At 28.3% G+C, this 27,885-nt stretch overlaps 1 protein-coding gene across 5 annotated transcripts; it reads right to left on the bottom strand.

Annotated features, from left to right (window-relative positions):
- Positions 1-3,128: 3,128 nt before the first annotated feature.
- LOC145182865 (uncharacterized) lies at positions 3,129-24,294 on the bottom strand. 5 transcript variants are annotated; one of them, XM_090084244.1, is made up of 33 exons: positions 24,249-24,294; positions 23,793-23,884; positions 22,801-22,876; positions 21,972-22,085; positions 21,745-21,894; positions 21,583-21,644; positions 21,153-21,268; positions 20,817-20,886; positions 19,880-19,958; positions 17,835-17,902; positions 17,472-17,572; positions 17,108-17,233; positions 16,790-16,887; positions 15,232-15,312; positions 15,003-15,125; positions 14,770-14,889; positions 14,451-14,502; positions 12,216-12,466; positions 11,821-11,924; positions 11,279-11,740; positions 10,287-10,749; positions 8,326-9,350; positions 8,122-8,247; positions 7,745-7,978; positions 7,604-7,638; positions 7,420-7,490; positions 7,251-7,324; positions 7,058-7,123; positions 6,872-6,968; positions 6,701-6,743; positions 6,369-6,529; positions 6,124-6,204; positions 3,129-3,836 (listed from the first exon to the last, which is right to left on the bottom strand). In XM_090084244.1, exons 2-33 carry the CDS (start codon positions 23,837-23,839, stop codon positions 3,738-3,740), a joined length of 4,875 nt encoding a protein of 1,624 aa, XP_089940370.1. In that variant the 5' UTR covers positions 23,840-23,884; positions 24,249-24,294; the 3' UTR covers positions 3,129-3,737. The 5 variants fall into 5 exon arrangements, 4 of the variants coding, with proteins under 4 accessions (XP_089940370.1, XP_089940371.1, XP_089940372.1 ...); XR_016451539.1 differs by lacking the exon at positions 24,249-24,294 and having other exon boundaries at positions 7,815-7,978; positions 23,793-23,943; XM_090084245.1 differs by lacking the exon at positions 24,249-24,294 and having other exon boundaries at positions 11,827-11,924; positions 23,793-23,943.
- Between the last annotated feature and the right edge of the window lie 3,591 nt (positions 24,295-27,885).

Raw genomic sequence — 27,885 nt, 5'->3', positions numbered from 1 at the left:
ATCAACAAAAAAAATTACTTGAATCATTTTCCTCTTTTTTTCAGGTGGCTCAAGAGGTATATTTTGGTTCGAATCTAAAGATTCGTGACAAAAAGGCAACGAGAGCTGTTAGTTATTCCGTAATACAAAATAACAAAGAGCTGTCGTTGTCTTCGCCTATTACGGAAATAGATACTTTATCAAAGATATAAAACTATTTATTTAATTGAAGATCGCAAAATATACACTTAACCGTAAAATTAATGCACCACTAATAAATTCCGACTTATTTTGAAAAATATTATGTATTTCCCGGATTTATCAGTAACAAAGATAATAATTTTTATTCTTACACCTTTTGTAGGTTTTATTCCCTTTCCTTTATTTATTTTGGAAATTATAGCAGCTTTTCATAATTAGCGTGTTTTGCTGTAATTAAACCTCGCTTCTAAAAGAAAAGTATGTATTGGTTTTAAATTGTTTTAACAGTAGAAAAGACAACTGTCATTGGAGCAACACATCTGTTCGCAATGCAGCGTTCTAGACGAAACTTAAGTCGTGATGAATATGTTGCAATTGTTACTTTGTCCGATGAAGGATTAACAAATCGCCAACTAGGTAGAAGATTTGGAATGTCTCATGCAACAGTCGGTAAGGTTCTACAAAGGTTTGTAGAGACCAATGATCACGCTAGACGGCTTGGGCAAGGTAGACAACAAACTACCAATGCCGTGGCGGACAAGTTTTAAATGCTTCAAACACTGAGAGAACGGTTTACTACTCCATGAAGTCTCCAAATACAACTTGCAGAGGTTCATGAAACTGCTGTTGATCAAAATAGAAGACTTCGTGCTTTAAATTTACGACTTCGGGCAGCAGCTACTGTTCTAAGATTATCTGTAGATCAACGAAAAAACAGACTGGCTTTAACAGCTCGCTCAGAGCTTTTTATTGTTGATGGTGGACGTCTGACTTTTTAACGATGCATAGCAGACATTTTAGAATCTTTTGTGGTACCTTTTTCACCGTAAATTAGAGATGGATTCCTTCTTATGCAGGATAATGCTTGACCACATACAGCATATATTGTTATTGAATACTAAAAGTATGTTTATATTGAAGTTTTGGAGTGGCCAGCTTGCAGTCCATATATGAACCCAATAGACCATCTTTGGGACATAATGGGGCGCCGTGTTAGAAGCCAACATCCATTACCTTACGGCCTAGACGAGCTGCGACAGTGTTTTACCGGTAAGACACTGTCCAACACGCGGGTATACCCCCGTGTTGGAAGATATCCCTTAAGAAACAATTAGATCTCTAATTGAAAGTATGCCGCAGCGCTGTCAGGCTATAATAATTGAGAGCTTACGATAGGAAAACTGCAACGGCAACTTCTACAACTTATTATAAATACTTGACACTAGGCATGCGCAATGGATGGGATTCCCTGAAATGCCGTTTTAAAACTTTTAACGCAACGTCAAAACGTTGAAATTCGTGTTTTTTGAAAACGGCTTATAAATGGATCAAAGTACTATTTGCTCCAAAAGTCTTACAAAGTAATTAATGAATTTCTGATACAAATTTAGGATATATACATAAATATAAATACATATATATACATATATATACATATATATATATATATATACATATATATATATATATATATATATATATATATATATATATATATATATATATATATATATATATATATATATATATATATATATATATATATATATATATATATATATATATATATATATATATATATCGAGTAGTCTACATGAGTAGGAAAACCGTTTTTAAAAAATACACAGTGCTTCTACCGGAGTAACTTTTAACCCGTTATAACATACAAACTCTTGAGGTAGTTGAAGTACATTGAGTAAGCGATATATATCACTGCGTAGAAATCTAAATTCACTTTTGCATTCATCATCAGACATGATTTCTAAACAAAATTGTTTATAACTGCGAAACGGTACATCTGGATTCTTAGACAAATTTAATTTGTACAGTAGTACAAATTCCTCGTCGTCTATGATATTTGATTCTAATGCAAGTAATAAACTATTTCTAAAATTTCTTAAAGGGGCCATATTTAAATTTTTTTTGTTTATTTCAAGATGTTTTCTTTTTTTGAAGTGGAAATTCGTAACTAATTTTATTGGAATACCGCAACTGCAAGTCGCAACCGCTCGATCCAGACCTTTGTCGTCTCCGTTGCCGTTGCAGTTTTCAAATCGTAAGCTCTCTAATATCAAGAGGTGGTAACACTTGTTATTGATAAGCCAAAAATATTTCAATTAAGCTGTATTAGTGTGCATAACAATAATAATCATTTTACTTTATTTTGTAAAACGAACCATATTTTTGGTTTAAGTTTTCTAAAACCTTATCAAGTGAATTTTATTATTATCATCGAAATAATTGTGTTCATGTGTTCTATTGTAAATATCTTTGTCAAAATATAATATATTTTGTCGTCGATATTATCATATTATGATAATATCGACGACAATCAAAATAAATATTGTCTATGTTTAACGCAGAAGTGTACTTCATTTTTTAAATATGTACCGTCACTAAAGTACAACTAACCCATTAAACTCAGCTAATAAAATTTAGTTTTCTAAGTAAAAATTAAAAAACCCATAAGTTTTCCAGTTGGGTATCAGTCAGCAGTTAACTCACCATTGGTGCGATTCAAAAACTGGAGACATATCGGTTCAAGGATACTTAAGGTATAAAAGATTGGCAGAGAAGTGGACGCCAGCTAAATGTAGTGAATCCACATTGATTGAATATAGCCCTCGAGTAACGGCTTAAGCCATTTACAGAGCTCAGGGTGGTCATCATTTAGCGTCTGTGATGGTTTGGTGGGGTGTCTTCACGAAGGGATTACTGCGCTATATTTCTAAGCTCAAGGTTATAAAATCAAACCAAGATGAAACTTTGGAAAAAGCCATTAAACTTGTTAATGAGACCAAGTATAGTTCTAGTCATTGAATCTGCCAACAAGATTCTACTCTACTTACAAGACAAACTCGCACACCTGTGTTCATTAAAATAAAAGAATAAAAAAAACGAGACAGTTACAGGTAAGAAGAAAGTTTATAAAAATATTTAATAGAATATTTAATAGAATATCTCTTTTTAAAACTACTTTGTATTTACATAGAAAGCAAGTTAGTAGAAAAATAGCTCTACAAATCATGAATAAATCTTAATAAATTATGGATAGTTATAATAAAAATGTCAAACATAAAATTAAAGCGTACAAAAAATAATTTCAAAATTTCTTTTTTTTTAAGTTAAAATAAGAAAATATAGAAAAAGAAGACTTGAGATTTAAAAATGTGACAAGCCTAAAATATTAGAGGTATTATCACGTTGCGTTATTTAGCATATAAAATATAGTTTTGAATTCAAAACATTTTCTTGTTAATTTTATTTTAAAATTCATTAATTTAATTTTAAAATTCAATTTGTTCTAAAAAATGTACAAGCCTTTTGTATAAGACTAACAAAGGTCGTTTGCCCAAACATTTTCTTTACAAAAGTTGAGTAAAAAATAGACTGACAGTTTAACTTTAATAATTTAAAAACGAAAATTGGAAAACCGAAAGAAATAAAAACTAATAGAAAGCAATTAATATTAATTCAATACACTAGATAGTTACGTAGACCTTTAAAACTTGAGGAAATCTTATAATTTTAGTAAAGAGCGTTAATTTTATCTCCATTCAATTAACTAGATAATTACGCAGAGCCGTTATACTTGAGGGGACCTTCTGATACAGATTGTTCAGAACGTATTGAGTTATTCTGTTACCGTATTGAACCTGGATAAAAAAAAAAGGTAGTTAATCATACGATGAATAAAAAATTTTAATGAACTAATGAAAAACGAGCAAATTAAATTCATTATCTAACGTGAGGAAAAAACAAAAACAACACAACTACGAAAACAGACTCAAAAAAATGAAGGCGAAGAACTTTTAAACTTTTTCAAAGAAAGAAAAATATTTTTATACAATTGAGTTACAAGAAAATGAATAACCAACCAAATGTTTCGCACACTAAAACTGCATGGATTTTTTTTGATGTTTACCAGTGAATCGATGTGTTCGCAGCAAATGTTCAGAAGAAGTATTTTATAAGTTACTTACATACTACAGCTATTCACGAAAGTTTAAACGATTGCAGAATTTTTATCAAGTATGTTTGGTTTTTGTTTAATAAAGAAAAACTGTAAAATGATATCGACTTAATTTTTTTTTATTTATTAAAGAAAAAGTAATTAGCTTTAAAATGAATATGAACATGTTATAAAAATTTTAATATTTAGTTAGAAAAAAGCTACTGCAAAAAATCTTATAGGAAAAATAAGAAGCACAAAAGTTTAAACGAATTGCAACATTCGAACAAAAAATGAAAAAAAAAGCGAAATTAATATTTGAAGTGTCCTCCTTTGTTTTTATATCAAAGATAAACTCGTTTATGCATTGCTTCAACTAATTTCATGCACATCACGCGAGGTACCTTCAGCCAGTACTCATTCAAAAGTTGCTTTAAATGCTGAGTTGATTGAATTTCATGGTATGTCAGTTGATTGTCGATCCAAGACCAAATATTTTCGATTGGGTTGAGTTCTGGTGATCTAGGGCACCAGGGCATCACATTGAACTTTTTTTTCAAAAAATATTCTTTGAATGTGCTGTATGAGCTGAAGCCCCGTCTTGTTGAAAGATGAATTGCTTTCTTCTGCCATACAAGTGTCTGATTGATTGAACTAAACACATTTCTATTGTGTTCTTGTAGGTGTGTTGATTAATTCGGCCTTCACACAGCTAACAGAAGCCTATACCTTTGTGAGAAAAACATCCCCAGATGCCAACCGAACCTCAACCGCCTTGTCGACGATGTTGCAAAAACCTGTCTGAATATTTCTTAGTTGCAAATCTTTTGACATAGATTCTTCTCTTGCGGTTTACAACTTGAAAGTTAGCTTCATCACTCCAAATAACTTTTGCCCACTGTTCTACAGACCAGTCCAGCCTTTCTTTGGACCACACTCGTCGTTTACGTTTATTCGTGATTGAAAGAATAGGTTTTTTAGCAGCTATGTACGTTCCAATACCTTTGCCCGATCAATGTTCGTCTCACGAGCTCTCTGCTAACTTTTGGATCATTTTTTGACTCATTGAAGATTTGTGCTAGCTTTTTGTAGCTGAGTCTGGGGTTTTCTCTGCTCATTCTGAATATACCATTTTTGTCACGGTTGCTGAGTTTGGATGGTCTCCCAGTACGCGGCATGTCGGAGACGTCCTTGGTAAGTTCCCAGGTTTTGATGGTTTTTCTAACGCAATATTCAGAAATGTTAAGTATTTTGCCTATTTGAACGTTTGTGTGATTTTTTGTCCGCGCCATACCAATAACTTGCCATTTGATGTCACTAGAAACTGATTTTCAACCCATTTGCACGCAATTGAAATTAATTTGAAATTCACAATAATTTAAGTTGATTTTTAATGAATTAAAAGCTGCCTGATGATGTTGTGATGAACTTTTTGATTGAAAAACTACTCAATTATTTGCTAATTAATTGATAAATTCGCTGCGAGAAAAAATTTCGCAGCGGATTTATCAATTAATTAGCAAATAATTGATCCTAAATAAAATCGTTTAAACTTTTGTGAAACCTCTTAATTTGTATCACCTACCTTTTAATGAAATTTCTGAGTAAACGGTAACGAGTCAAAACCTACTTTTTTTATTCTATTAACAAATAACCTATTTACCAAATTGGAAAAATAATTATTTTGATATCTATTTCCGTTAGATTTTTATTCAAGAAAAACCAAAGATTAGATTTGAAAATTCTGCAATCGTTTAAACTTTCGTGAATAGCTGTATATAAATGACATATGGCATTTATATTTGTAAGAGTAGTTGTGTTATTATAATACCGTAATCTATTTGAGTTAGGATGTTTTTGATCTAGAGGTGAAATTTATACAAAAAAGGAAAATGGAAAAGTAGACGCGTAATTAAATTTATATCAACATTTGTGTCCGCGTGCAAGTCTGCGTTAGAAGTACATACACCGATTTTGAAAACCTTACGTACATTTACTAGATACCAAACCATTGACCATTCTTCCCCATTTTCATCAATGAAAAGTTTTACAACCCAACCACTTGGACCAACCTAAAGATTTTATATTGCACAATTATTGCGTTATCAAGAAAGATTTAAATTGAGTTTTCGACTACTATTTAAACACTAAAACTTCAATTTCATACAAATGATAACTAAATCTTTTATTTAAATAAAACAGAACTCCTAATAAATCATTGAACAAATATCATTACGTTTAAGCGATGGACATTTTTAGTAATTGGACAATCAGGATGATCAACAGATACACTTGCGGCGACATATTGATTGCGTTCGACTCGTTCTGTGTGAACGCAACAACAATCAAGGAGCGTTTGAGAAATGAAGAGGAATGTCAACTTTTGACGAAGATAAACTAAAAAGGTAAGTTTGTTTAAAACAACAGGTAGAACAAGTTTTTTTTTAATTTAAAAAAAAAAGCATTTTAAATAAGCAAATTAACAAACGCTAAGGAATCCAAAGTTTTCGATGCAAAAATTTTAAAAACAGATTTAAAAAAAAAAACTTATTTAAAATGTCATCTCACTTATTTTCAGGTGCTCGTTGCAATGCTCCACAATATTTATTTTCTAAAGCCCCCAAAAAAGAACGTGTTTTTTTATATGCAATTTTATAGGAAAAAAGATTGGAAAAACGCATAGACAACAAAAATACAACAATTTGAACTTCTTTTAAAAAAGAGATAAAATTAAATTACCTTGACCATATCGTCATAGACTAAACGAAAGAGTGGATTACGAATAGCTTCCCAAACTAATCGTGGTTGTACTTTAATAAGACTACACACCATCGCACTAAGAAATTGAGATAAGATTTTCCAAATTAGCACATTTTAAAATAAATAAAAAAGTCAATAATTATAGCATAAATATTATTCTCATACCATAAGTACCCAGGTTTGTCTCCATTCTTCCTCAATAAAGTAGTTCCATTGTGCTTGCCTTTGTATCTATTAAAAAAAATAAATAATAAATAAAATAAAAAAACAAAATAAAATAACTGTGGATTTATCCTTCTTAATCAAAATGAATATTAATTTGAAAAATTTAAGAAATTGATGAATAAAAATGAATTACTTCCAGCCACCAACAGAATGATAATTTTCGCCGTTCTTTTCGACACAGTCGATTATAGTGGAACACAAGTGTACCTAAAGAAAATGTTTTGATTTCACATTAAAAATTGAGAAAATCAATTTTTTCATTAAAAAACTTTGTCATTTTTCTATTTTTAATAGTTATCTACCTCTCTTAATACATCAGCTGCAGCTTGATTGGCCTGATTTTGAAATAACTGACATCTTCTCAAACGATTACCTATAAATGAAATATTTATCAATTCTTTAACTAAATTCAAAATTTCATTTAAAAAAAAAAAAAGGAACCTGATCAAAATATGTAGAAACATGTACCAAATCATATCGACATACCTATTTCTATTGTTTTCATTTCATCCTCTTTCTTCCTAAAGATTATATAAGTAAAGTAAAGAACATTAGTTGTATTTTTTATCAATATTTTATACTGATTCTTTTAAAATTTAAATGTATTGCAGTAAAGTAGCTGCAAACCTCAACATAGCCAAGTAACTTTTTTGTTCTTGCATTATCTCCACCTGTAATTTTTGAATTAAAAACTCACACTCTGACATGTCTAAACGAGCTCTCTCAAGATCTTCGTCAACTGTTTCCACAAACACCTGTGAACAGAATGGTAACGAGCTGAAGTTTACTTGGCGAATGTGCTCTTCTAATGCTTCAATTTTTAAGTAGCTGTTTTGCTTCTCAACCATTTTTTCGTACATCCTGGAAAGTATTTTGAAATACTGTTGTTAAAATATTTTAACAATTCACTTACCTTAATTTTTTTTCCTTAAAGAGTTCATTTATGACATTCAATTTGCATTTATATTTAAAAACAAAAAAAAGCAAAAAATTAAAAAACCCACTCAGTTTCAAGTCTATTAAGAGTGCTTTGGAACTTCATAATTTGGTTTTCCTCACTTTTATAAGCATGAATATATGCATCATTCTCATCCAAAGCAAGCCATTTTATAAAATCACGAATCTCCTCTCTTAAAAAAATGGAAAGAAACTTTTTATTCCTTTTTGTTATCAAGAAATAAAAAAAATCTACAACAAACTACAAATACCTCTCATTATTCTGTATGTCTTCCAGAGAAGACTTTCGTAAAAAGAAGTCCTTTGTAAATTCATGATGTAATTTCAAATGTTCTTGAGTAAGCAGATGAAGGTCTTCGCATGTAACAAGGAGAAGATGCTTTGTATTTTCATATAGTAAATGCTTTTTAGAAATAATTTCTGTATAGGTAAATGGATTTCCTGACTGAAATATAAGTTGCAGTGTTTTATCAAAAATACCCTTTTGATTGCTTTTATGTGTTGAAGAAATTATTAGTTCTTCAAGAGTAGAAAACTCATCTCTAAGTCTTTTTTCTAAGGATTCTTTTACTTGTGCATTTGAATCCTTAAGTTGTTCTTGAGATTCACTTAAACAACTTATGTTGCTGCCATAAGTTTCTAATGTTTGATCTATCAGTGATTTGTGTTGGAAAAGATGTAAGTTGTTATGAAAGTTTTGGCAGTTCAACTGTTCATTACTTAATTGTCTTTGCAACTTTAAAATTTGTTCCTGCTTCTTGCTTAAAGATGTTTCATATCGCGCTATTTTAGACTGCATTTCATCTTGCAACTGAAGTGATGTATAGCGACAATCCTGAATTAAGTTTTGAATCTTTTGGTTAGTTTCATCTATATGCATTTGTACAACATTTCTGATGTTTTTCAACTCTTCTATATTGTTAGTATGAAGCAATTCTGAATAATCTGATGCAGACATATTAACAGATATTTGCTTACTATTGATTGGCACATGAGTTTTATTTGAACAAACATCAACACCAAGCTTTTCAAAATACTCTATCCTATCATTTAAAACGTATAAATCATTTTTTAGATTTTCTAGTTCTTTTTCTTGAGAGCAGCGTAGTTTCCAAAAGTACTCATCACTTTCAAAAATTTTAGTTTGGTATTTTGTTTTGATTTCTTCAAGTTTAAGTGTTAAGTCTTGTTCATTTAAATGTTGATCATCTAAATCTTTCTTTAAATCTGCAATTCTTGATTCTGAATTGCTGACATTTTTTCGAAGTTCTTCAGCCTGAAAGTATCAAAATATAAAGATGCAATAAAGAATCGAATGAATTTTTTGTGCAGAATCAACATTGGTAATAACAATATTCATTTATATGAGTTGGACAAATCTATTGTTTGATTTTATGAATTGTACCAATCTATTGTTTTAAACAATCTACACATTGTTTTGTACATTTTCTTTCTTCTAAAGAACTAATAAGCATTTTGTTTTGAAATAGTTATAAAGTAATTTTTATCATAATAGAAACAAAAAGAGAATTAAACATTGAATTTGCAGTAAAAGTCAACAAGGTTTTGATACATTTCAAATTATGAAAGACCTACTTGTTTGGCACACTTATTCTGAAAAAAGTGATTCAGAATGACAGTGTTCTATATTATTTACTAACATATATACAAAAAAATATAAGAAAGCTTTGAACACTTACAAAACTAAAGTCAACTAAGATTAATACATCAAGATGTGTTAAAGAACTTAGTGCCTCATGCTAAGTCATGGTGAGGACTATTACAAGCTTAGAAGACATTATATAAAGAGACTATTACAACTTCTAGCAAGACAATGTTCCTACCCATAAGAAAAAGAAAACAACTGAGAGTAGCTGAATACCCTGCATCTTTTGCAGACTTAAAGCTATATACTAGATTATTCTAGATGAAGCTATATATTAGCAATCAAAGGAAACTAAATGTGAGAAAAATATTTATTTGGCATCAATAATGCTGACTAACTCTATAGTTAAAAACTTTTTGCAAATATATCTTTGCAATAAAACTGCCACCTAATAATGTTTCATTTCTAATTACTTGTTATAAGTAAACACATATATTAAAACACCACAAGAATAAACACCACACTACATGCAAGTTTTACTCAGCATATTTAAACAATCTTAAATTAAAAGAAATTGTTGGGTGAACCATTTTAAGAATAAATTACCTGTTGGTGTCTTTCTTCGCTATACTTTCTACATTTCTTTGCAATCATTCCTTCTGTTTCTCTAAACAAGCTATATTGATCTAGCTCAACTTCAATAAGTAAATCTTGGTACAAATCCATTTTTTTCCAATAATCTTCTATCTCTAACTTTAAAAGAAATTTTTTCCTCCTGATTTGATCATTTTCAATAGTAATACAACTTAACAGCTTGTTACTCATTTCATGCTCAGCACCAATACGAAGCAGATACTTTTCCTCTAGAACTTTTTTTTTAAAATTGACCAGCTCTGATTTAGCATTTTGCAACTGTTCCTTTTGCAATGTCAGCAATTCTTCTAGATTTCCGTACTGTTGCACAAACAGCTTTCCATTACTTTCTGCTCTGCGAATATTTTCAGCACTAGATTCAACACGCTCAATTTCTTTTTTTCGAAACTTTGAAATAAGGTCTTGCAAAAGTTTTCTAAAAATTTTAATTAAAAAATGTTTATATAAATACAATAATATAAATATAATATATACTGCCATTGAACAGTTAAACCAACCATGAAATATTTTAAAGAAAAATAGACACAAAGTTTTAAATAGATTTCTATTTTATTTTCAAAAACAACTGTTATTCATAACTATTTTATCAATCATAATTATTTTTATCATAAATTTCTGAGATTTCTAGAAATACTCTAAAAACATTTCAAATGAAAGGTGATCTATCCAACATCATCAACAATCCAAGAAAACAAAAAAAAACTACAAAGCTCTAGGACACTCATATTTTGTCAAACAAGATCCAACCCAAGTTTAAGTTATCATGAGCCAACACATAAACTGTGAAATTTTATTTTGATAAATACAGTTAGAGACATTTTATTTTAGAAAAAAATTGGGTTTTATGCAGCACACATGTTTGGTGTATGAGCCTTGATTTATGCACCCTTATAAATAGTATATGCTATTATTTTTGGAAAATAATTTGAACATATCAAATTTACCTTTTTTCTTCTTCACTCTTTGCCTCGCTGTTCTCTCTATTATTCATATAAAGATTATTAGAGGGCTTTTCATAAACATCAAGAAAAGGTAAACTTTTGACTTTTCGCAAGTTTACATCTGATCTTACTGAAGGTATACTTGAGTCATTTGATTCTAAGAAATAATTGCCATTTAGGTTTAATGTTGATATTGAGGTACAATTCAGTTTTGAGTTTTTAATTGTAAACTTTGAATCATTTTGATAATCCATTATAGGAGAAGAACTCAAAATTTCAGTGCTGTGACATTTTTCAGACAATTTTAGATTTGCTATATTTACTTGAGATTTTTCTGGAAAGCTAAAACGATGGTGCTTATAATTCTGAACCTGCTGCTGACTTTTTTCACGTAGAATAACATAGTTATTCAAATTATTTTCCACCTGCTGGCTTTCAAAAGAGCTATTTTGAATGTAGGATTGCCTTGAAAAGAAAAAAAATTAACCAGTCAATGTATATGTTAATAGTCATAGTAACTACTGTAAAAATAAATGTAAACTGACATATACTTTGTAGAGGACAACATTTTGATTTCAGTATTATCATTTCCAGGGCAAACAGCATCTATTTCCTCAAGGTTGCTAAAACTTCGATAATGATCTAAAACCTAAATGAAATGTCAATTTTCTTTGCATAATTTCTGCAATAATATAAATCTATACACAATTACTATTTTGCTAGCTAGAACTCAAATGCATTAAACCTAAAATGCAAAATATGATTATCAACTAAGAATACAAAACCAAATTGAATTTTTACATAACAGTAACTCATGTTTTTACTCATAGTAACAAAAATCATATTTTTACTAAATAAATTTATATTATACATATTTTTAGATAATATTAATAAGTAATCATAAATGTTAATTTCATCAATAATCATAAACAACACTTACTAATGGAGATACATCTAAAGAAAATAGACCAGATTTTCTATTCACACGAAGTTGTTCAGCTTCAGATGGATTGCTAAACCGAAACCGAAATATCTCACCGATCTGTAAAATATCCCCATGTCTAAGAAAATGCTCAGTAGTGATTTGTTTATCGTTCACATACGTATGAAAAGCAACTGGAACTATTGATACTTTATTGGATGAAACAAAGATGGAGCAATGATTCTTTTCAATACTTGGGCATTTAAGATCTAAGAAAAAAAAATTAAAATCACTTAGTGCATTGATATAGATGTTTTACTATGATGAAAAAAAAAACATAAACTTAACATTTTTTTGAGCATTAAGTAAATGACACTTCATGATTAAGTTTAATGAATAATAAGAAAGGAAACCATTAAAAAAAAAGAGTGATATTCACTGCATCAATTTATTAGTTTTGATTAGAATTGAGCAGTAGGTAAGTGATTGTAAAATACTTCAATAAATTATACCCATGTGTATTTAAATAAAAACTTTTTGCATCTATTAACCTATAAACCAATCCTTTTTGAAGATACCATCCTATCTGGGTAATAATTTAATGAAAAATGGCATGTTAGTGAAGTATGGTTGAGACTTTACTTTAAAAGTACTTTAAATGCATCCAAAACTTTACACATAATTTGATTATTTTATTTATTTTATATAACACATTTTGATTGACAAAATATAAATGTTGTCAATCAAATATGGTATTCTAATTAAAACATTATACAGACTTTGATTGCACACTTTTAAAAGTATCTGTATTTTATAAGATAAGTCATAATACAGAATGCAAACAAAAATAAGCTTATAAAGTGATACTAAATGCATCTTTCTGTATTGACTCCTGTCAAAAAGAGTAAAAGACAGATTAGATCTATTAATTAAAGACATATTAATATATTGTTAGTATCATATTGTACTATTTTCCTCTTGTTATATTACCCATATAACAGGAGGAAAATAGTAGACTAGTACCACAGATTTTTTGAGAATGTGCAACCTTACAAACACATACTGAGCTACACAAATATTGTAGGTCCTTGCATAATTGAAGAAATAATTTTAACTCTAATATTGATTCAATTCCACCTTTGGGATGTGGTCACATAGGTTATGGGCATTTTAATGGCTGATGATTTCAATAACAAAACCTAGCCTGTCTCATTCTGTGAATTCATTTTTTGAAAATGTTTAACAAAAATATGAAAACTCTGTATTTTTGTAATGAGCCATGTTTTAATTGTTTAACTTGATTTATATTTACAATAACTGAGATGTGCTTTGGAATGGAACTGTCTACTGATTTCAGTAAGCATGTTAAGGAGTTTGCAGCAGAGCTGGATAACTTGGATCAATACCTCAATGAATACACCAATCATAACAAAAAACATTAACAAGCCTTTAAAACCATAACAGCACATTTAACTGAGTTCATGAAAAAAAAGAAAACTGCTAAGGTATATTTAGTGAGTAAACCAATAAATATGCTTAAGGTTCACAAAAACATTAACTTTGAAATGGTTTGTAGGATCACAAATAAAACATAAAAAAAAAAGAAAAATGTTTGTCAACTATTCCAGTATACACTTATTCCAGTATGCATTTATAAAATATTACCAAACGCATGCAATTTTAAGAAAATTGAAATGGATTCCTATTTCAATATAGTTTATATCATGTCTGTATAACATGTTAAACTAGAATACAGAATATTTTCATGATAAACCTTAATAATTTCATAAAAAATATTTAAGTATCATACAAAACAAACTTGTACATAACAAACTCAAAAACAGAAACAATCATATGTAATTTAAAGCCTTTTTTTTTTTGCTTTTAAAATACTTTTTTTAATACTAATTTTGCTTTTAAAATACTTTTTGAAAAATAATTTTCTATTATATTTCATTCAAAAGATATAAAAATTTTCATGAAAAGTTGAAATAGAAGAATTAATTGGGCAGAAAAAGAATGATATTCTGGAAAGAAAAATAATTAACAAAAATATATATAAAAACCATACACAAGTAGTAATAAACCAAAACAAAAGCAAAAAAATATTAGCAAGTAATATCAGTCATTTTTAGTAGTAAAATAATAATAAAAATGACTACAGTGTTCTTATAAAAGTCATATAAAAATCACAAACAATAAAAAGTAAAAGAAAATCATTAACAATAAAAAAAAAGATAAAATAAATCTCACTAATGCAGTTACTCTCTATAACATCACAGTTACCCACCAATGTCTCTCCTTCCTGGAAAAAAAACATTTCTGAAAAGGTACTCACCATATAAAACAAAAGATTGCTATTTGTTTCAAAACAAATAATATTTTTTATCAATTTGCTTAAGTTTTGAAGCAAAAGCATTGTTTTTTTATTTAAACTTATATCTGCGCACTTTAAAATTTTTACATTAAATTTTTGAGATAAGGAGTAGTTAATACAAAAGATGAGGAATAATTTATCAAAGAAACAGGGAATAATTTATAGAAAAGAAACAAAAAAAAAAAAGCAACTTACATTCAAGTGATAGATAATAATATCAGTATTCAGAGGATCATCCTCCATGTTAATAAGATGCACTTTGGCAGTAGTCAGTACTGTTTGTTGGCCTTGGCAGTGAAGATGAACACTTTTTTCCTGAGTGTAATATTGCAACTAGAGTAATTGCCTTAATCAAATTCTTTGTTTTAATGTTTTATCAACCCTTAAGTTTAATATTTAAAAAACTTGCAAATTATAAAATTTTCTACTTGAAAAATTCTTTGTGCTTCCATATTTTTGTCAATCCAATTTCTTGTCAGGTTTTCCACCCGTTCTTGATTTTCATGAAGTCTAGCTTGCATTACATCTTCTTCTTTGCAGTTATCTTTATTCTATGAAGAAAATTACATTTAAAATCCTCATACATTCTGAAACATTTTTAAGAGGGAGGAAACTCCTTTCAGAATGTGAAATCCTTAAAAAGATCTCCCATCTCACGTTTTTTCTGTAGGATGACAGCAAATTTTGAAGCTCAGAAATTTCTGCACGCAGCTCTCGAATAAGCTTCACATTTGGATCCTAAAACCAGAAAAATTTGTACTAAAAAATTTAAAAACAATAAAAATAACAATTATAAAATAACAATTTTAAAAAAATAATTTTACATTTGGATCATAATACCAAAAAAAATGTCAAAAAATGATAACCAAAAAAAAAGAATCTAAAAAAAAAAAAATTTTTTTTTAAATTTAGGATATTTCTGAATATTTAAAATTGCTTACATTTTATTTCAGCAGTAAAAAAAAAAAAGATTACTTTCAAAGATTTAAAAACTCAACAAAGTTAACTTAAAATAAAATAAATGAAAAACTTATAATATTTACAGCTAACTGTAAATACAAACGTATAAATTTACAGCTAACTGGCTAATATATAGGAAAACAACAAACTTGAGTTGCTCTCAATGTAGTTTTTGGGTATACTGAGTTTGCTTAAATACAGGGTAGCCACTGAAAGATTGAAGGGTTTAAAAGTTGTGACTTAAATTTTCTTTTTTTTTGAATTTTATAGGTTATAAAGCATTCTTTGGAGATAAAAATGGCTAATACAATCTAAAGCAATTAGTAAAACTAATTGATTTTTTCTTTTCCAGTGAAAGATAAACCATTCTAACTCATAAAAAATACCAACAACATTTTGATTTCAGAGCATCTCCAAGCAATATCTTGATTTTGCACAGTTTAAAAGAATTGTACCAGTCAGGATTTACTAGGATGAGATCCTAAGTGCACTGTGTGTATTGATACACCAATTGAATTAGTACAACAGAGTATCCTTCTCTATCCACCATTGTTATGCTCAAACAGGTGTTGACAGAGCATTGCTTTAACATAAGATTCTGAAACTAAATTTTAAAATAATTCCTTGGTTTTACTAACCCAAGGAAACTCCACAATGCCTGGAGTATGCAATTCAATTACAGCAGTCAGAGATAATAACTTTTTGAATAATTTGATGAGTGATTAGGCCCCTTTTTATTTGAATAGTTACATCAATAATCAAAACGGATTTTGAAGTAATGAAAACTCCAGAAAACTACATCACCATCAGCTACACCCCCAAAATGCCTTGTTTGGAATGATATTGCTTTAAAAGTCATTGGCCCCTATTTCTTTGAAAATGAGTTCAGCTAAAAAAGATCTATGGGGACCTGTACATGACAGTCCTTGAAGATATTTTACAAAATAGATCAGGATGGTTTCTATCAGAATAGCACTTTTGTTTTAACCCTCAATTAGAGTAGTCATGAATTACAGTTTTTGTGGATTCTTCTCTTACTTTAAGAATTTTCAAGGACTCTATAAATAGAAATAACACACAAAATCCTGAGACATTATTTTATAAAATTTTGTTATTGAGGAATTATCAAAATAGTTGTAATAATCAAAGTCAAAGCTTTAAATAAAAAGTAAACGTGAAATGATCTCCAAAAAACAGAAATTAAACATAAACACTTAAGGTTTTTTGAAACTTTTAAGTAAAAAATATATAGCACCTCATTTATAACAGGCCTATTGATTATCTTTCTTGCATGACTGGCATACTTTAGCGTTGATAATGTTTCATTGTAGCTGCTATCAGCAGGTGAAACAGCTAAACAATTGAAATGAATATAAAGTCAAAAATAACATTTGATGATAATAAATTCTTTTACATAGAATATTAAAAAAAAAAAAGAACTCATAACTTTTTGAAATATAATTAAATTTATAAATATAATTTTGAAATATAATTAAAAAAAAATTCAAAAACAACACAATCATTATACCATTTAAGTTAAAATTAGTTTAAACTATGAAAAAAAAAAACATACCAGCAATCATGATTGTCCTTGAATTTCCACCAAGACTATCTTTTAACAGCCATGTTAAGACTGAATCTCGATAAGGTACAAAAACTTGACGACGTGGAAATTCTTTAAATGGACCACTATTTTCCGCTTTAAATGCAAGTTATGACAGAATCATTATATGATATTATATAATTTAATGAAAGAAAATAAATATACTGTCTTTTTATTTTCATTACAAACAGCAAAACCAAAAAATCAATTAACTGTTGATAGCGTAAAACACATTTTATAACATTTCCTTAAAAATATGTTCTCAATAACATTTTCCAAATTTAGAATTATTGAGCATTAGTTTCACAAAATGCTTAATAACTTTTTAACTCACCAAGTGCTGATATAACAAGACTGAGAGTTACAAGAGATTTATTAATATTTGCCCCCTCTTTAAGGCGCAAACCAGTTGCTCCAGATGATGCTGCTCGCTCACTATAAAAGTAAAGAATTGTAGCAAGACTAAACAAAATGTTCAAGATAGATTAAAAAGTTTCATCATTGATGAAATTTAATGATTGATTCGTTACTTAATGCAACTTACATTGTGACCACTAGCTATGCTCTCTGAACTGTTTAATTAATACCTTTACTGATTTTTTCTTACCTAATAAACTTTAACACTAATCTTCACTACTGCCCCCTTTAAATACCTGTAGCAATTACTTCAAATAATAGAGAGTTCAAATTATATTACCTTCCCGCTAAATCCACAAGGTTTACTTTACTTGTTGTTTCACTTGGAATATTGTCATTCAGTTTTGCCTAATGATAACAATATAACTCTTAATTTACTTTTACTTCATAAAATAAATATAAAGAAATATGGCCCAACTCTACTGGTATCTAGATCTTCATCAATATAAAAGTAGGTACACTTTAATTATTGTTTAAATTTAAAGAAAAAAGTCTTCATTACAATTTTTTGAACTCTATAAATAAAGCTCTATAACTTTTACTTGGAGATCCTTTTGATAAACATAAGTAAACTAATAAGTATACAGCTTTGTGGCATTTTGCAACATTTAAACTTTAGATCTTAAGATGTTATATGTATGACATTAAAACAGAATGCAAATATATATATATATATATATATATATATATATATATATATATATATATATATATATATATATATATATATATATATATATATATATATATATATATATATATATATATATATATATATATATATATATATATATATATATAGATAGATAGATAGATAGATAGATAGATAGATAGATAGATATAGATAGATAGATATAGATAGATATAGATAGATAGATAGATAGATAGATAGATAGATAGATAGATAGATAGATACACAGAATATCCACACTTTCTTGACAATTTGAAAAACTTATTACCAAAGCAGTTTATGAGATATCTAAACAAGATTGGTTTTATTTTAATAAAAAAGTGTTTATTAAAGTTTTTTTCATATAAAACTTTTTCAAATAAAACCTTAGTGTTTAGATACTCCTAGAATAACTCCTCCTCAAGAAAAAACACAATGTGTATTGTGGTTTATTGAAGCAAAATCAGTTGTTCAAATTCAGCAAAATTACAGATCTAAGTATGGAAGAGATCCACCATTTCATCCTTCCATTCATGAATGGTACAAGAAGTTTATGGAGACAGGGACAGTATTGAATAAAGAGTGGAGTGGGTAACTAAGAACATCTGAGGAAAACATCAATTGTGTTTCACAAGCCTTTATTTGTTCTCCTAAGAAGTTCATCTGCACTGCTGCCAAAGAGTTGCAACTACCACATTCAACAGTGCACAAGGTCCTCCACAAGAACTTATGGTTGTATGCCTACAAAGTGCAACTGGTACAGGCTCTTGAGCCAAATGATAGGCCTAAACAAAGGGAGTTTGCTGAAGAAATGCTGGAACGGCTTTCTGAGGATGAAGCATTCCTCAAGCATTTCTTTTTTAGTGATAAGGTAACTTTTTATGTTTAAGGAAATTGAACAGACCCAATGTAAAAATCTGGGGGTCAGAACATCCTCATGAGACTAGGGAGTTTCTCCAGGATAGTCCAAAAGTGAATGTGCGGTGTTGAATCCTGTTTGGTCGAATAATTGGACCTTTTTTTTTTCAACAAGGCAACAATTACTGCAGATGTTTACCTTGACTTTCTGACCAAATATGTGGCACCACAATTGATTGACTTACAGTTAAACATTATTTTCCAGCGAGATAGTGCACTACCATATTAGAGATGCCATGTTTGTCTATTCCTCAATCAAACATTTCCAGACAAATGAATTGGAAGGGTGGACTATTCCATGGCAACCACATTCACTTGATATCAATTCTTTTAATAGAGTTATGTAAAAGATATCAAAGAAAGGTATGGGATATTAATGACTTGAAACAAACGATTCGTAATGTAATTACCACTATTGATGGGCCTATGCTTCAGCAAACATGGCAAGAAATAGAGCACTGACTTGATGTTCTTTGTATAACTAATGATGCCTGCATGGAGGTCTATTAAATAGAGTTAAAAAACTTCGTGGACACCTGTATATTATGAGGAAACAATTTTGTTCTCTTTTTTTGACAGAATATTGCAGTGATAACTTCACTGGTAAAGTTAAAAAAAAATTTATAAAAAAAAAATTCTTAAACCATCAATTATATGAACATAACGAACAAAGATTCATGAAGTGTTTTTCTTAACAACAGCAAACTAACAAATAAAAATGTTTTAAATAACTCAACGAGTACTTGTGATAGCTTTATAGTGAAAATAGCATGAGATCGACTGCTAACACTGTTCATATTGGTTGCTGCAGTTGCCCTAAAAATGACAATGATATTTAAAATCAAACAATTATCTAAAAGAACAGTACATAAAAACATAAACTGCATATAATAAAATTTTCAAGCCACAGGACAAAATACTTGTTCGCACAGTTTAAAAGGCAAAATGGAAAAAATATGTATGCAAAAAATAATTTTTTATTATATGGGAATGCTTTACATTTTTCTAAAATTATGGTCTTGCCTTAAATTAGACAATTACTACAAAAATAACTTCTTAAAAGAAAAAGTGTTTACAAACTTAGTTTAAAAAAAATATTCAATAAAATTTAAGAAGAAACAACATGTTTTTCATTTTATCACTTCTGTTTCAATCATAAACACAAAGTCAATCAACCTTAAACACAATCAAAACTAAGGTTTGTATAACAATAATAATAAATGATTGCAAAATGTGACCTTTTGTCTTCTTTACAAAATCATACTCACTAAAAGTTCAAAGTTACTAATGAGAGATGATTTCAAAAAATATTATTCAACATTTTGAATATGAAGATATTTTTATTTAATGCATGATGCAAGATCACTTGTTAAAATGTGACTTAAGTTGCTTGTTAATATGTTTTAAGATAACTTGTGAAACTTGAAATATAAAACTTTTAAAAATACGCATTTTACTAAACTCTGTACATTGTTTTTGTTTTTTGAAAAATGATTTGGAGGGTGAACTTTGAAATCTGGCTAATTAAAATGAAAAATTTGGTTTGGTTGTTCTCTTGATTTGATCTTAAATTTTGAACAGCAAAAAAGTTTTTTTTGTCCCTTCTAGAACTTTTTTTTGCTGTTCAAAAAGAGTTCTAGAAGGGACATACAATCTTAAGTTTAAATAACACACCTGATATTGTTTCCTTCTTCTAATAAACTCTCAATAGAGCTATAGTCTGTGACAGGATGCACTGTCAATCCTGCAAAACAATAATATTCTTTACAAAAGGACAAACATAATAACATTGATAGTGATAATAATGATGAAAAAAGGGTCATGGTATCAAAGAAAAACTAACTTAGCAAATAAAATCACAACACTTCAATTTAAGAATATTTAAAAGTTAGGTATTTTGATGTTGTCCTATAATTTTTCTTATTCTAATGCTTTTTTTTTTTTTGTATACTAACATATTCATCTTGAAAAAATTTTTTAAATGTTAAACTCATACTAAAATTTACTTACCTTGGACAAATGGTCCATCTCTTGGATGTTCTCTTAACTTTAAAGACTTCATAGAAACCTTTTTATTCTTTCGCTCAAGTAAATCACGTACTTGTTCGTTGTAGATTTCCATATAACTTCAAAGAGATTTATTTTATTTTAAAACAACCATATTTTGATATAACATCAATAAAAAGGATTTATAGTTTTGAAAGTAGTTTTAAATTACTTAAGATTTGTTCATGAAAAAATTGCTAATAAAAAAAATAATAAAAAGTTTATTATACTTAAATTTTACTATAAGTTTTATTCTATTTGTTGAATTATGTCTTATTTGAAGAATTATTTCATGTATGACAGAACATTTTTAACTTGTTATTTAAACAGATTTCAAAGTAATAATCAAGAAATTTCATTTTAAAATAATAAATTTCATGAACTCTGCTCTAACCTTATCTCAACTCTAAATGTTGCTTTTTCAAAAATAGCCTCATTTAAGTTAGTAAACAAATCCTACAATAAAACAATATAAAAATATTTTAAAACATCATTTTTATATTTTCTACTTTTTTTTTTATACTTAAAGAAAAATAAACAAATTATTTTAACATACATCACAAATTCGGGGAATAATCCCTTTGTTGTTAACATTTCCCATCATTGTGTATGTCTTTCCAGAACCAGTCTGTCCATAAGCAAACAAACATGCATTGTAGCCACTTAAGGCTGATTCAACTATTTTGGAACCATACTCATCATAAATCTAAAAGAAATTATAAATATGAAAAAATGAGAATATAAACTATAAAATGATAATTAAAATTTTACTCAAGTAGTTACCAGTTTTTGATCTGCAAAATTTTCATCATTTCTATTAACTGACCAATATGACCTTTCAAAAAAAAATTGCTGCTCAGATTTTGATCTTCTTTTCAGTTTTAGTTTATCTTCTTCCTGTTTAAAAAAAAAAAAAAAAAAAATCTAGAAACAAGATTTAATTGAAATATAGGTTGAGGAATTTTTTTTTTCTTTAATAATTGTTTACATCAAAATGAACCTAAGTACTTGACTTTTTTTCTTTTTTTTTAAAAAAAACTTTCTATTGTATCAAGATGTTTTTGTTAAAGATTTTACTAATTTAATAACTAATGGAACCTTTTCGTATTGACACTTCTACGTAGACTTTGGCTTCATAAAGTATATAGATAATATTGAACTAGTAAATGATGATTAAAATATATGAATTATACTAATGATTGTAGATTTTAATAGAACTTCAAGTTTTTTTTGTAGATTTTAAATATTTATTACATGCATAAGCAGGTTTTATTTAAAATTGCTACATATTTATTTTTAGATTTGTTTTAATGTGCTTTAAGTTTCCAACTTTTGGTAAAATACTCTTAAATTATGCAAGAAATACCATGATGATTTTTTTAATTTTTATACAATCTTTATTTTTATTTTATTTTTTAAAAAGTAATTGGTTAAATGAAATCTCTCTTACTTTAAATAAATATCTAAAATGAAAACTTAACTATTGTATTTAAAGGCTGTAATATTAATGTATAAAATAAATGTAATGCAAAATTCAATTTAAAACTTTTTTTTAAATAAGCATGCAGCTTTTTTTATAACAAACTTGAAATTTCTACAAGTCTATACCTACCTTTGAATCAAGAGCACTTATGTACGTTTTATATTTATCCATCTTTAGTATAATTTTTGCTTCAGAAGATATTTCACTGAAAAAAAAAAGCTAATATTACAGCAATTATTATAGAACAATTAAAAATCCAAACACAAGTAAAATAACAGCCTAAACCTTCAAAACACGGGTACTAAGACAGCACGTATAAACTTGAATTTTGAAATTCAAAGACAACAGCACTTGGTTATCAAATTTTTTCTTCTTTTTTTTCTTTTTTTTTTTTTTTTTTAATTTTTTCTTTTATTTTGATGTGAAACACTTTAAAACTCATTAAATCTCAATAAAAATATTAAAGAACAGCAAAATTTTAAGAGGGATCTTTTATCATTTATTGTTCTTTTGCCCAAACTGTTTTTTATTCTAAGCAATTACTCTTTATGTGTCTGGTCTATTATAAATATAGAGCATTTCAATCAACTTGCAAGTGGCTGCTAATAATAATTTTCAAATTTTATCACAAAATAATGCTTACGCTCTAATCAAATTATGCTTTAACTGAGAAATCTTGTATACATGCAAAAACCTAACAAAAAATATTATTTCCTGTATTACATGGAAAGGTGTCGAAAAGAGCCTTCTTATTTAGCGTAATTCTTATGAAAGTCATTAGTGTCACTACTAATGTTATATCATTCTTTTTATACATACACATACCCACGCTCATGTTTGTGTGTGAGAGTGTGTGTACATGTGTGCATTTGTGTGTGTACATGTGTGCTTCTGTGTGTGTGTCTGGGTGTGTGTCTGGGTGTGTGCCTGTGTGTGTCTTTGTGTTTGTGTGTCTGTGTTTTAAAAGTAACATGTTTGTTATTATAATTTTGATGTTTGTAAAGTCTTATTGCGTGATTGAGTAATAGATTGACCTGTTAGTGAAGACAGGAAGCATTTAATAGTTTTCAACATTGTAAAACAGTGAAACTAAAATCTATTTAAAAAAGCACAAAACATACCCAGAGTTTAAGGGTCTTGCCCTGACCAGAACAGTAACACTTGTCATGCTGTATTGTGTATATCTATTATATATTTCATTTTTAAGTAATACCTAAATATAAAGTAAATATTATATGTTGAGTAAAACTTTAATATGTAAAATACATGTATACATTGCATATTTACACTTTTTTCCGTTTTAATTACAAATATTTCATTCATTTAAGTTTGTGAGTAATAATGCTACTTCTTAGAAAGAAACTGCTAAGAAAAATTTGGTATGTTTTCTATTTACTTATCTTGAAGATTTGTACGTATACGTGTTGTTGTATGTTTATTTTTTTGCCGTATTACATCTGTTTTTTCATAGATTTCATCATAAATAAATTTTTGCGTCACATTTCCTAAGAGGTATATTTAAGGTATATTTATTCTATAAAAGGTATATTTAAACCACCGAAGATAAACACAATTACCTCGTCGCTATGAAACGAACAATAAACTAAAAAATTAAAGTTCCCCAAAAACGATCAAAATTTATTTCTATAGCTTTATGAGGGCATCGTATATAAACCTTACCTACGTAAATGAGTAACATGTTGATTTTATAGTTTAGTTTAAAATAAAAAAAAAAAAAAAAAAAACCTTTAAATTAAAGAAACTTAAGACTTAAATAACTTAAATTAAAATTAAATAAGAAATCAGTTAAGACTAAACTATAAATAAAAAAAGATTTGATTCATTAAAAATAAGATAAACATTTCCTTTTCGAATGGCATTCACTTAAAATAACGTCGTAAAGCAAATAATTAGGCAATATTTTATATTCGATATCGTTGGAACAAATAACTATTTACGGTAATAAAATTCAGCATTTGTAGTTTTCTCTACACGCTACGTAATTTTCTTTGCATACCCTTAAAGTTGTAAGTTTCTATATGAGTTTTTTCTGATAAATTTTCTCTCGCATCTTCGCTTTCTTGCATAGCGTTTTTGTTTTTTTTTTACCATTGCTTTTTCTAAAATCCTGTTTAAAAGTTTTTGTTTTCATTTGACAATTTAGTTAAATATAATTTTTCTTAAGCGAAATTTTCCCATAAACTCCTATCTGACGGCACGGATTAGAGTTTAAGTAGACGAGATACCAATTGAGGCATAATAATTAGCAGGATTAAGGATTACAAAACAACCTACCGCAATCAGTTTTAATACACTCTCTGTTTTGCAAATTATTTCTTAATTAGAATTTACTTGTAATTTTAAAACTAAAAAACTATTTGACACAGTTTCTTTCTACAATTGATTGCTTTCCGATATATTTCCGATATAAAGTACATGAGAAACTTTTTCAAAAAAAAAATTAGCAAACAGTTGTTAGATGTTTTATGTTTAAATAGAGCAGAGTTCTGGAATTCTGTTGTGCAGAGCGACAAAATTTCTAGTCGGCTTGTTTACGTTAATTTTTATCTAAATAGACGAGACTGGTCCCACGGCGACAAACTACCTCCCCTTCCTCCCACACACATCAACCACATACCACTCACACACTAATAATGTTAAAAAGAACAGAAATTTTATACATAAAAACTGTTTTTACTTTGTTATAATTTCTTTTCAATTTACGTAGACTATTTGTAAAGAGATGTGAATCAAAAACAATTGTAAATTTTAATGTACTTCAATATTGAGATATAACTTATTTTTATGGAGTAAAATTCTACACAACAATAGTAAACAGAACTCTGTAACGCACAGTTAAAAAACATTCTTAAGATTGTGTTAAAACAATGATCTTACAGCATGTGTTTACAGCAAAATAAGACTTGTAAAAGTTTCGGCAAACACACGTGATGCAGCGAGTGTAACCAGGCCTTACTGTTGAAAGCATCTTGAAAGCTTTATAAAAGGTGGATTTGAAAAAAACGGTCGATATCGCCGGTGCGTATCATTTGTCATCATAGCAGTGACATTAGCGCTTCTTTTCTTTAGTTAAAATCTTTAGAGATTTTCATGCACTATATAAAGCTTTTTCGATGCACCTTTTTTGGCTCGACCACCAATATATCCACGATGTTTTTAAACGCATTTCTTTCAGCAAAAAGAAAATACGAGTTCATTCAAAAAATAATATTATGCTTTATCACGTCCATGCCCTGTAGGATATGTTTTCTCGTCGTGGTTCAGATCAAGAATGTAACCCCTTTACTTTCAGTAAACTTCAAAAACTGTTTCTGACAGTTTTTTTCTATTCACGTTGCTTAAACACGGTCATTTGTTAAAATTTTTTTCTTACCAAAAAAAACCAAGATTTACTTCATGAAATTTGATTTATCTTAAAAGGCTGGTATAGAAGTTATAGCCAACTTTTGGATGATACCAACGTCTAATTAAATTGCAATAACGTTGTCTTATTTTTTGGAAGGGAATCATTTTTGCTTATAGTTTTAGGTTGTTATATACATGCCATAATAATTAACTTCCTCTTTTACAGACAAAAATATTTTCAATTAAAAAATCAATCAACTTACGAAACTTTTAGAAGTGGTTAAATTTAGAATAAGAAGTGAAACTTTAATACACTTTACGGTAAAATCATGTATTTTTGATAAATGTTGCTGGTAACAACATTTGCGATGTTAAGAGCCGTAATTTATGATAGTGTGACTCGCCTTAATGTGTAATTTAAGTGCAAAAAGATTTAAATATAGAATCCGAAAAATCTTAAACCGTACAAAATTTTAAATGAATGTAGTTAAGGGGGTTACCTGGACATTTATCTTCGCTATGCCCTTGCCTACAAAACAGGCATAAAATAAATGAAGCAAAACTAAAAAATAATGAAAGGGCAATAACTAGGGTCAAATTTTTTACGTCTGTAAACAACCAAGACTTTTTTGTTGTTGTTCAAAATATTGTTTGATGTTCATCAACTACTTTCATTATTACATTATTTTACTTTAGAAAACATTTGTTTGCAAAAAATGTAATTATATACAATTGAACGCGGGTAAAATTTATACTGCGTCTTAACAAAAATTTAAAATACATTTCTCCAACGAAGTATCCATGTATATGAAGCAGAAAATTTATGTTAAATCAAATTGAGTTAGGAGATACTTTTGTAGGGATGTGGCATACATGCTTTTCAAAATATGTATTTATCTTATTTTAGGAATCGCTTTTTTTCGCTTTATTAAACGTTTCAAGTTCAGTTGTTACAAGCTTTCAGAGGAGAATACTCTGTTATAAGTTACTTGATAGTGCCAACAAATCAGTTGCAGCCACCATTATCATGACTGGTTCTTCAAAATGTATCTGCAAACTTTATTTTATTTTAATAGGTTTATGCAGATTGCATAAAATATAATTTGTTTGATCTAAATGTTTTTTTTTTTAGTAAATATGTTTATAAATAAATAAGTAAATAAACATTAATTTGCGCTTACTTTGCATTGCGCTGTAGATCCTTAAGAAAGGATTTTTTCTCCCTTGTTAATTGCAAGTATTTCTTGATTTGAATGAATGAACCGCTGAATGAATTGTGTGTGATGTGAATAGACATGTAATAGCATTTTGATTTAAGGAGTCTGATGGTGTATACAAACACTTGCCGGAAGTAGATTTCTTAAGCACCAGCCAGAATAGACCCTTGGCACCACTTAGGCCTGAAATTAGCGAAAATAGAAGAAACTAGATCGCTTATGAAAATGCAGCTAATTGTAACCACATAAAACGTATTAGATTGTAACTCTTGGAGACTGGCCAGAACTTTAACTGGTAGCTTAAACATAAAATTATTATAAATTATTGTAAAGAAGTTCATTTTTATTTGCTTTTTTTCTATGTTTTTATCAAATTACGTACCATTAATAGAGATTAAAACTTTCAAAATAGACTATAATTTACTATAAAAAACAGACTAATAGACAGAAAAAAACTTTTCAAAATGGATTTTCTCTTTGAATGGTTTCAATAAAATTTATTTATTGTCATTCAAAGTATAAATTTACGACTTGGACATTTTCAACCAGTTTTTTTCCAGATTAATAGTCAAAGGCTAATAAAGGGTTAATTATCGCCAAAATGGACCCCCTAGACCTCAAACTCATAGAA

The sequence above is a fragment of the Hydra viridissima genome, unplaced genomic scaffold (assembly GCF_058129835.1).
Source record: "Hydra viridissima isolate aposymbiotic clone 2 unplaced genomic scaffold, HvirCarnegie_v1 scaffold_4, whole genome shotgun sequence".
NCBI classification, from domain to species: Eukaryota; Metazoa; Cnidaria; class Hydrozoa; order Anthoathecata; family Hydridae; genus Hydra; species Hydra viridissima.
This window is presented reverse-complemented; position numbering and strand designations above follow the sequence as displayed.